At 36.9% G+C, this 11,900-nt stretch overlaps 1 protein-coding gene across 5 annotated transcripts in view; it reads left to right on the forward strand.

Moving 5' to 3' along the window:
* Window positions 1-11,900, forward strand: part of HELZ (helicase with zinc finger) — a 146,220-nt gene that overhangs the window by 60,271 nt on the left and 74,049 nt on the right. For all 5 annotated transcript variants that reach the window (XM_010856053.1, XM_010856052.1, XM_010856050.1 and 2 more), the window contains 2 exons: window positions 5,790-6,123; window positions 6,967-7,097. In XM_010856053.1, the coding sequence (XP_010854355.1) occupies window positions 5,790-6,123; window positions 6,967-7,097 (465 nt within the window). The remainder of the gene's footprint in view (window positions 1-5,789; window positions 6,124-6,966; window positions 7,098-11,900) is intronic.

Below are 11,900 nucleotides of genomic sequence, written 5' to 3' on the forward strand. Positions count from 1 at the left end.
GTCGTCCCCTTCTCCTCCTGCCTTCAATCTTTCCCAGCATCAGGGTCTTTTCAAATGAGTCAGTTCTTCGCATCAGGTGGCCAAAGTATTGGAGTTTCAGCTTCAGCATCAGTCCTTCCAATGAATATTCAGGACTCATTTCCTTTAAGATGGACTGGTTGGATCTCCTTGCTGTCCATGGGAGTTCCTCTCTCAGCCTGTATATAATTGTCAGGGCTTATTCTGGATGAGGCTTTGGTTGAAGGGAGTGTTGTGGCTGGTATCACGTATCCAAACAACTAAAATTTTCTACGTATCAGCAATAAAGCTGTTTTTCATTTTTACCATTTGTGTGTTCACTGAAACATAATTTCTAATTTCCTTCAAGAACTTTTCCTCCACTTTCACAACTTTGGCTGACTGGTGCAAAAGGCCTAACTTTTGGCCTGTCTTAGCTTCAACAGGCTTTCTTCATTAAGCTTATGAATCATTTCTAGCTTTTGATTTAAAGTGAGAGACGTGACTCTTCCTTTCACTTGAGGCTGATTATAGGGTTATTAATTGGCCTAATTTCATTATTGTTGTGTGTCAGGGAGTAGGGGGCCTGAGGAGAGCAAGAGAGAGGGGGGAATGGCCAGGTGTGGGGTGGTCAGAACACACGCATTTGTCAACTGTTTGTTGTCTTGAATGGGTACATTTCGTGGCATCCCAAAACAGTTAAAGTAGTAACATCAAAGATCACCACCACACATGTAGTTATAGTGGAAAAGCTTGAAATACTGTGACAGCTACCAAAACGTTACACAGAGATATGTAATAAACAGTTGCTGGAACAAATGGTGCCCATAGCCTTGCTTGACTTAGGGGAACCGTAGACGTTCAATTTGTTTAGAAAAAAAAAAATGAAACAAAAGCAATATCTGCAAAGGACCATAAAGTGCAGTAAAATGACCTATGCCTGTGCTTTTTACATGATCACCTTAGAATTCCCTTTTTGAAAATAGGTTGAATGAAGCCTCTCAAGATTAGACAAAATGTATTTTGACTTGAGGCTGAATTTGATAGGTGTATATATATATATTTTTTTTAATTTTTTTAAGATAATTTTTTTCAAAGCAGTCCAGATATTAAGATTTCTTTTTATGTTACTTTTTAGTGTGAGATGTTTGGAGTTGATAAGAATAATGCTGCATTTCATTTAAGTTTTAAAATATGCTTCTGAGTTCTTTCAAGATTTTCTTTTTAACTTCTCTTGTCCTCAGCTACATATTGCTCTGCATTCCATAATGATTCCACCTTGAAGTGAAATCAGTTTCATTCTAAGATAAACATTTTCAAAAGAAATTGGCTTTGGCTGAAGCTGCTGTGTGCATGTGCATCAGAGTGTGTCATGGCCTGCTGGATCGAGGTGTTGGGAACGCTGACAGCCGGCAGAACAGGCCTGCTGCATGTTGCTCGCTGGGGCATTGTGTTGCAGTGGTTCAGGCCTCTACTGGTTCAGCCTGGCTTGGCCTCAGGAGCCCCAGGTGTTTTTTGACATATGACCTTGGTTGACTTTTGTTGTCATTTATTTAGTCAGCAATTGCACAAAAGGAAATTCACTATAGCTTTGAAGTTTTTTTTAAGTTACACTCAAGAGGGCTTCTCTAGTGGTTCAGACAGTGAAGAATCCGCCTGAAATGCGGGAGACCTGGATTCAATTCCTGAGTTGGGAAGATCCCTTGGAGAAGGGAACAGCTATACATTCCAGTATTCTGGCCTGGAGAATTCCATGGACTGTATAGTCCATGGGGTCGCAAAGAGTCAGACACGACTGAGTGACTTTTTCAAGAGGTTTAACTATTTTTAACACTGATGGAACCATATATCTTTTATCTTCTTGTTTAGGCGCTAAGTTGTGTCTGACTCTTTGCTACCCCAGCACACCAGGCTTCCCTGTCCTTCACTGTCTCCTGGAGTTTTCTCAGACTCATGTCCATTGAGTCAGTGATCCCATCTATCGATCTCATCCTCTGTCACCCCCTTCTCCTTTTGCCTTCAGTCTTTCCCAGCCTTAGGGTCTTTTCTCATGAGTCGGCTCTTCTTATAAGGTGGCCAAAGTATTGGAGCTTCAGCTTCACCATCAGTCCTTCCAGTGAATATTCTGGGTTAATTTACTTCCATGGGCTACTCTTCTGCCACTTCCAAAAATGTTAGAAATTCTGTAAGCTTTAAAGTTGATTTCAAAGTGTGGCGTGTAACAGTGGAAATATCTTTGCTAATTATAGGATGTATTTTATACTCTAGGTATTTGAGTTATTAAATCTCAAAAATGCATGTTATTTAAAATACTTAAAACTTACTAATGTCTTTTTAGTTTCAGCCTATTAACCTTTTAGAAAAATTAAGTATTGGTAACTGTTACTTTGAGAAGGTCTCTGATGTTTTCTTCTTGAACATAACAGTGAGTCTTTTGTGAGAGGAGCTTAGTACTTTTATTTTCTTAGTACTTTTATTTTCCAGTGCCTCTGCCTTAAGAGTTTTGTTGCAGGGCACAATTGAGTGTCATAAAAGAACCCTCTCACTGCTTTAAAACTGTGAGATTAATTTTTCATGCCTAAGTTGTGACCAAGTGTTTTGGGATGGCAGATTCTAAAACAGGTGTAACAGTAAGACTTTAAATATTACCCAAGTTAGTTGAGAAAATATCATACGGTTGTAAGAATTTGTTAGAGAATAATATAAAGTAGTTGAAATGGGAATATGGTGCCTTGGAAAAAGTCAGATTATTACAAACATGTACAATTAATTCAGTGAACAAAATTACTGAGTATTCAAAGTGTCAGGTTCTAGGCTGGTCTTTGCTGATTCTAATGCAAACAAGTTATGTTTCCTTGTCCCCCCAAAGCTTAAATGGCCTTTCAAGTCTGCTTTCTGGACTAGCTGGCATTTAAGCTGAATTTTGAAAAGCAGAATTGTCAGGTGGCAAAGTAGGACAAAGGTACTTAGTTTGAAGAAGCAGGATATGAGAATTAGAGCATAGAGTTTTGGGGGAAACTGCAAGTAGGTCATCGTAATTTTCATGGAGGGTGCTGTGTGGTGGAGTGGGGTTGGTGAGATAGAAAGCTGTTTAAACTTTACCCACAGAGCTGTGTATCATCAGACTTGCATTTTACAGAGATTCTCCAGTGGTGGTTTAGAGAATAGATTTGAAGCCAGAAGTTATGGAAGGAGTTTGTTACAGTCATCCAGGTTAGAAATGCTGACATGCAGATGATTAGGAAGAAGAGGAAATAACAGGGCCTGGTGATTATGTGGTGGGGAATGAAGGTTGGTGATAGAGACAAAGTCAAGGACAACTTTTGACTGGGACCCTAGGTAAATGGAGAGGGCAATGGCACCCCACTCCAGTACTCTTGCCTGGAGAATCCTGTGGAGTGAGGAGCCTGGTAGGCTGCAGTCCATGGGGTCACTAGGAGTCAGACACGACTGAGCACCTTCATTTTCACTTTTCACTTTCATGCACTGGAGAAGGAAATGGCAACCCACTCCAGTGTTCTTGCCTGGAGAATCCCAGGCACGGGGGAGCCTGGTGGGCTGCCATCTGTGGGGTTGCACAGAGTTGGACACGACTGAAGCAACTTAGCAGCAGCAGCTAGGTAAACAGTAACCTTATCTGGGCTGTGTGACACATGGGAGGGTTGGTGTATGGAAGCGTGCAGGGAGGTTGGGTGCAGAGTCTCTTCTGTTTGCACTGAGTTTGCAGAGCACGTAATCCAGGGTGCGTATTTGGCAGTTGGGTTTACAGCCCTGGGCTGAGACATCTTGGAGAGGATGACCTTGGTTGGTGAGAGGATGACCTCAGACAACACAAGAAGAGGGCAGGGTGGGTGGTGCCTAGTTGGGAGATCGAGGATCAGGCAGAAGGGCAGGAAGGGAACTCTGGAGAGTATGACTGGACAGAAGCCAGTGGGAGAAGCAGTTTAAAAGAAACGGAAAGTGGTTGCAAAGTAGTGATAATGAGAAACAAAGTCAGAAATGTGTTCATCACCTTTGGCAACATAGAGGTCATTTGTGAGTGAAGAATGGGCTGTAAGGAATCTCTTCTCTGAGGAAGTTCTAATGTTCACACATCTCAGTTATACGGATGATAAAAGCAAAGTAAAAATTTAACTTTATATGAAAAAACATGAATAACCTAAGGGTTCCTGTTCTTTTATAAAGCTTGTGCTCTGTTCTGCCTTGTTTTTAAGGGAGGTGAACGGGGATTGTGTGTAAGCTGGGCAGGGTGGCACACTTTTGTCTCACTTTCACTTTGTGACGTATTTTTATATGAATCTTCAGTGCACATTCCGGTCTTCAAAGAGTCAAATGTATCTGGATAACATGCAGTCTATTTCTTTAAATTATATCCTACTTTTCTAGTTTGGATCTAGTGGAATGGTGCATAGAGAATGAGAGAAATAGAATATGGCTTTCAGGAATCCCATGTATTCCGTGTACATATGTATGATCACACACTCAGCAAGTACTGCTAGAATTCATCTGATCCTGAAGAAAGCCATGTTACTAAATATTAAATTTATATTTATAATAAAACATTTTTATGTATTTTTTGTAGCTTTGAGTATATTGTAAGTGTATTTTAAAATAACTTATAATGGAGCTTATAAATACTGTGACTTACTACGTACACAAATAGCTGTTTTATTTTTCTTAAATATTTTATTATTGCTGTTTAAATACTTCTCTAACTACAGTTTTCTAACTTTAAAGTATATAAATGGAAATTCAGAATTTTAATATATTTTAATTAGAATTGATTTCCTAATATTGTAAACAATACAGATGTTTTTGTATAGTGAAATGTATAATGTTTTGGAAAAGGATCTTTCTTTCTTTTTCTTTAAGAATTTATAAGACATTCTGGACATCATGTATCCAAAAGAAGACCTGAACAGCAAACAGTTCCATACCACCACTAAAAAGTAGCCTTTCCACAAATGGGTGTATAGATTATAAAACAAGTAAATTTTTAAACCTTACTAAGAAAAAGAAAATGTTCCTATTGTTAACACTTTGTCTTCTCTCTCACAGCATCATTTCAGAATGGCAAAGAAGAGCTGTTAATTAATTTGAATCTTTCTTTCCCTTCGTCTTTCTTGCCTGTGGGTTAATTTTGCCTCTGTGTGCGTCTTGCACACACATGTTCTCTTTCATGCTCACATGTGCGCATGGAGTGGGAATGGGGGATAAGATAGATTTGGGCATGAGATCTGCCTCAGTGTAGGTGTGAGCAGAAATGTATTCTGGATGTTATTCATTAACAGTACTGGAAGTGAAATTTTATGGTTAGACTCTTTCAGTAAGAACTACTTAGCATCAGTTTAATCAAAGTCTGTTGTAGTTTCAACACATACATTTCATTCTGGCTTAGGTGATTTTAAAGTCTTGACTGTCTTACTGGTGTATTCAAACAGGCTTTCACATTAAATAGTATGTGACGTTTCATTTTATTAAAAAAAAATCTATCTTAGCTTCATATTAAATGCTCAGATTTAAAAACATGTGTATTCAATACAACTAACCATGCATTTTTGTAAACATGCAGAGTTTATTCATTCACTTAAAGTTTTGCTGTTTCCAGCTTGGGTTAAAGACAGAAAGAAAGTATATATAATTTGTAGCTCAGCAAAGTGTAATGGATAATTAAGTTTTAATTTTTCTGTTTATTTTTATTTTGTTTTATTCTTTTATTTAGTTTTAATGTTTTGAATATAAAAATGTTTAAATGTAAAAAATTTAAACTCATTTTTCTACTTCTGATTTAGGTTCAATCTTAAAGTGCAGTTGCAGATTCTAGCAAGCTTCATGCTCACTGGAGTTTCTGGAGGTGCAAAGTATGCTCAGAATGGACAACTTTTTGGTCGCTTTAAGCTTACTGAAACTCTTTCTGAAGATACTTTGGCTGGACGGCTGGTGATGACCAAAGTCAATGCTGTTTATTTATTACCAGTCCCTAAAGAAAAGTTAGTACAGACCCAGGGAACCAAAGAGAAGGTTTATGAAGCTACTATTGAAGAAAAAACAAAAGAATATATATTTTTAAGGATATCCAGGGAATGCTGTGAAGAACTTAATCTTCGGCCTGATTACGACACACAGGTATGTTTCGAGGAGTGGCGACTTCGCTGTGGTTGGTCTCCTTGTTGGCTGATACTCTTCTTCTGGTTTGATTTCCCTTTCTCTGCTGCAGCGAGAAGTACAGCTGTCTTGGAGTATTAATTCTGGTGGGTGGAGAATCAGACCTTTGGTGACTTTCAGAGAAAAATCGATTTTCTTTAAGTACAATCTGAAATGTTTCATTTTTATACATGGTCAAGCTTTCTGATTTCTGTTTTAAATCAGCAATGAAAAAGCAGTTTAAAGAGAAACTGAACTAGGTCCTGGGGCCGTTCTTATCTGAAGTTGTATCTGCTCTCGTGCTTTGTGTCTTTATGGATTTTTAGGTGAACTCTGCTCAGTCTGTCTGCCATATTTAAGTGGAAAGCTGCTTTTTTTTTAATATCTAAATATAGCATTTGGTGAATATTATTCGTTCATAGTAAATCAATACAGTGTCATAGGGTTGGTTTTAATCCTTGAGAGATGGTATTTCAGAGATGTTCTACTAATTTTGCCAAATATATTCTTCATAGAAATGGTGGAATCAGATAGCCTTTATTTAATGATTAAGTAATTAAGTGCCTCAGTTTCTTTAGTTGACAAATGAGGTTAATCATAGTATACACATCATTGGTGCTATGTGAAGTGAATATAACAGTGCCTGGTACTAAATAAAGCAAATATTACACATAAATAATTATGATTAGACAATGATGACACTTTAAAGGCATCTCTAAACTTGGCTCCTGTCAAAGGTTATCTCCACAGAGCATTCTAGCAAACTGAAAAATATCGGTGTTTACCTTAATGCTTTTTAAAGAACCTTTTTTTTTTGTATTTCAGGTTGAACTCCAGTTTCAGTTAAATCGATTACCCCTCTGTGAAATGCATTATGCGCTAGACAGGGTCAAGGACAATGGGGTTTTGTTTCCAGACATCACTATGGCTCCAACCATACCTTGGAGTCCCAACAGGTACAGTAAGCGATACCTCGTTCAGGAGGTTATGTTAATATTAAACTGAATATCTATATCAAGTAACTCAAGCATGTTTGTAAGAAAATTTCCATATGTTCTTCAAGAGACATGTTCTTAGTTGAGAAAAGAGAGTGCAGAAACGCTTAGAATAAAGCATTTGAAGTTCCTCATCTGTTCTCTTCACTTTCCCTCAGAGTCTTAATGAGTTCTTTTGCTTTTCTCAACAGATGTAATTTGATTGATTGATGCCACGCAATTTAGGAATATTTCTGAGTAGAGGTTGAATAGGAAATCCAGGGCCTTTTTAAAAGTAGTTCAAAGAATTAATATAAAATGATTTTTGAATATGAAATACATTTTTGTAATTTAAGAAAAAATGGAGGATGTATTATAGAAGATGCTATAAAATTAATCATTGTGTAAATATTTTTCTGCTTAACTCTCTTTACACATTGTTACATGTAATTAAATATGACCCTTCTGTTTGTCTCCAGATGGACTGCAGTGGATGCCCTAGGCCTGCATCTTCTTTTCACTCTCTCCCTGGTTTATCCTCTTAGCCCCCACCCAGGCTCAGCTCACTCCACGTTTCTTTAAAATCTCAGTGGCTGTACAAAATGGGTTATTTTTTTCATCACTTGTGTCAATCCAGCCATGGGAGGGGGCCCTGCTCCGTCTCTGACAGAGGCTCTGGTTATCTTTAATAAGTGATTTCCAAGGTCACCCTCAGTGTTGACAGGAGCTGGCAGACAGGGAAGCATGAGCAAAGAGGATCACGGGGGAGGTTTGTATGGGCCAGGCCTAGACGTGACTTACATCATTTTCCCTCACATTCGTCTCTTCTGGTCCTAAAAACAGAAAAAAGCAAAATACACCTTACGGCACAAAATCCACGTCACTTCTCCCTGCTCTCACTGACTCCTGCTACCCCTTCCCTGTGTTTCTTTTTATCGCCAACATTCTTGAGTGGAAACAATCAGCCTGGTTCTGGCATTCTTATTTACCCATCCTGTAATCTCTGTTCTCTACTTTCTCACTCTCCTGAGAGCAGTCAGAGATCTGCCAGTTGTAAAAACCCCTGACATCTTACCTTTCTAGCTCTCATGTGATTGGCTTCTCTGCATCCTTTCTCCTCTCTGTCTGTAGACCAGTGCATATTTAGAGCTGCACTATTTTGGTAGCCTTCAAGCTGATCGTCAGTCCCGCTAGTTCTGTGGGCTAACCCACATATTTCTTTCTTCCAAAGTTGTTTTGCTAAAATAATCATTTCATTTCATTACATACACACCCCTGAAGGCATCTCCTTCATATGTGGATAAAATCTGAACATCCTAATACAAAACTTTGATTATGTGTCTCATCGACAGTGCTTTCCAACAGTATCTTTTCAGATTTCTTACAGTTTTTCCTACTTTACTCTCCCTTTCTTCCTCTAAATCCTCATGTACTAGCCATATTGAATTACCTTGATGTTTGTTCAGTTTGCCCTGCACTTACTTGCTTCCTTATCTTTAAAAAAAAGACCTTAAAAAAAAAAAACTGGTAAAATCTACGTAAGACTTATCTTAACCATTTTTAAGTGTATAGTTCAAGAGTGCTAACTATATTCACAGTGTTTATAATCTCCAGAACTTTCTCACCTTGTAAAACTGAGACTTCATGCTCATTAAACTCTATGTTTCCCCCTCCCCAGCCCTGTGTTCTAGCTCTGCTTTTTTTCCTCCCTGAAACCATCTTTGCCCAGTATTGCTCTATTAGAGAATCTGTCTGTCCTTTAAGATTTAGTTCAGCTTAAGTGCTCTCTCCTAAAGAAAATGAACCTGACCTTTCCATTTCAGTATTTCAGCAGATACTTACTGATGCCTACTACGTGCTTGTTTCAGTCAGTTTTGTGCTTTCAAGCATAATTTTTCCAACGTTAATTTTTTCAGTTGTATACATTTCTGTTCTCATTAGACTCTGATCTTTTTAGAAGAGACTATATCTTATTTCTCTTTGAGTCTCCAGCATGGCCTTGCACATTATTAATATATGATACATTTAAGTTAATAAGAATATCATGTTTAAAGAAGAAAATTAGGATTTTAAATGTGAAGCCATACCAGTAAACTTTCAGGTGTTTCCTTGATATACTCACTTCTGAAAAATGTTTTGCATATAGCAGTATATTCAGGTACCACTGATGGTGTTAACTGCAACAGTAAGGAAAGGTCAAGTAGCAGAAAACTTTCAAGCAGGAAGAGAGTTCATATCACTATAATTTAAAAAGCAATTAAAATGTATCTGAGTCTAGGAGTTTTAAGAAACTGTTAGCTATTTAAAATCTTTTCTGGAATAAGATGAAATATGCAAAGATAAATGAAATTTAGAAATTATTCTTGAAGCTGTAGCCTATAAATTAATAATAACAATGCATTAGACCAGGAAAAAAAAGAACTTAATATTAAATTGGTTCAGGAAATAAAATGACGTTTAAATGAAGAGTAAATGGAGAGACTTTACATTTTTTTAATTGTGAAAATCAGAAGTTTTACCAGCATGTTTATTGTAAATCTTCTTCTTTATTAAGCAGGTGGTACAATAAATAAAGACAGTGTATTTTACTTATTGGCTTTCTATACATGTTCATTATTCATAACCAGAAACTAGAGAGACAACACATAATAAAATTTCTCATCTACTCTGAAGCATTTATTTACACTGAAACAATTGACAAATAGAATGGCCAATATAAATAAAACAAAAGATACCAACATATTTTAGAATTATACCTATAAATCTATCGTTAATCTCTTAGATTTTACTTAGGTATATATCGATAATCTAATATCTGTCTCATTAAAGTTCCCAAATTTGAGAGATGAGAGGATATTTTAAGAACATTCTTGTATTTTCAAAAGTGTGCTCTGGTCAAATAATATAATAATATCTTATTTTTCTGAAATCTTTAGAAAATATTATAGTAATAGAAGTCAGCATTAATTTTGCACTTGTTGCTCAACTGTTTTTCTTAACAGCTTGCATGCATTATCTCATTTCATCTTTAAAATATCTATCTGATGGAATGTGATTATCTCCATGTACAGATAAGGGAGCTCTTGAGGTGAGGCATCATAGAATCACAGTGGTTAGTATGGATGCAGGTAGCAGTTTGCTGAACTAACTGTGCCTTAAGCAAGTAGTAACTGAGACCCAGAGCTTGGTGGTCCAGGGCCAGCACAGGGGCTCAGCAGTGCCGTTGAGGATGAGGTCTCCCTTTCCTCTCCACTTAGACCAGAGTTGGGTCTCCAGAGACTGGAGAAAGGAGTATTCTTGCTGGCTAGGTTCACTAATCGAGGAGGTAGAGAAGGGTGCTGTGGATGGTTTGAGTGGGACCCGTTCCACAGTGTCTGCCACATAGATCAGATTTGGACTCAGTACTCAGCTAAAGCAATTTCCTTACTTACAGAAGATGGAGCATTGCTGGGTACTGGCAGAATTGTGAGTAAATAAATTGGATGAGAGAGTCCTTGAATTTTTAGTGAATTTCTTCTAGGAAATCTAGTGTCACTGGTCAGAGTCCTTTTGGTTTTTACTTAAAAAAAAAAAAATTGTAAATATCAGAAAAATAAGTAATGACATGCTTATATGGTTAAAATTTGTTTTCTGAGGTTTTACATTAGTAGAATTTGTTTGACATTTTCTATCATAATACATAGCATTTGTTATACTTTTTTAAAACTGAAAGAGTTAAGATTTTCCATAAATAGCTAGCTTCTGTTTTAAGTACAGTGTAGCCTCATAGAGTGGGAATTGTTCTGTCTAAACCGTGTTCTCCTATTTCAGGATTGTTTTGTAGGCATTGTGCAAAATTTCCAAGAGTCTCTTTGCACACCCTTCCTATTTTGGTTCACATCTTTCTCATTTTTACCATAGTTGCTGCAGTCTTTAGTACTTTGACTGTAGTTGTGAGAAAGAATGCTGTTGATTCTCCACTTAGTTTGATCCCTTTCAGCATCTGCTGTCCATTTAAATCTTCAAAATTAGCCAAGTCAGAGAAGTGACACTAATAAGATAGACCTCCTTAGAGAGCCATTTGTGCTGTCATGACAGGTGTCTCTGCCCTGAAGAATATGACACACCTGTCTTACTTTTGTGTTGGGAATATTAGAAAACATTTCATCTTGTTTGGCCTTAAACTGTTTTCTTTTTTAAATTATGAAAGTATGATAGTACATTTATAGGAAACTTGGAGAATACAGAACAAAGTTACATAAAGTTCTACTATAAAATTATTTTTTGGGTAGATGAATTAAGATTTTTAGTTGAAGTTTCAGTATCAAACTCTCAAAAATTATTAGAATGAATAGAAAAGTTAAAGGATATGATAGACCTAAAAAGCACCATGAACAAAACCTCTTATTTTCTAAATTAAGATCTTTATAAAAGTTTGATATCTCTTAATCAGTGACACACAGAGGTTTTTATTTTTCTTTTGTTTTAGATTTTACTGAGAAATCTTGCAGTGGTTTAGAATTTAAAAATTAGTTTTCCTTTGGCATTTAATTTGCTATGCAAAGAAACTGCTAATACATTATTACCAGAAAAAAAGTTTTCTGGTGCTTTTATGGAAGAGGGAAAGTACATTTCTGAGACATTACTGTCACTGTTTGAAGACGTGGCAGCAGCTCGACTAGAAGTGTGTTGTGATGTCTTCAGGTTAGTGATCAGAGTCTTGTGTGCCTGGAAAGGACAAGATGACTACAGGTGAATTCTGATCATCATAGTAAAATACCCTGTACTGACTCTGTTTGGGGAATT

This window comes from Bison bison, unplaced genomic scaffold (assembly GCF_000754665.1).
Source record: "Bison bison bison isolate TAMUID 2011002044 unplaced genomic scaffold, Bison_UMD1.0 scf7180017864371, whole genome shotgun sequence".
Lineage (NCBI taxonomy): Eukaryota > Metazoa > Chordata > Mammalia > Artiodactyla > Bovidae > Bison > Bison bison.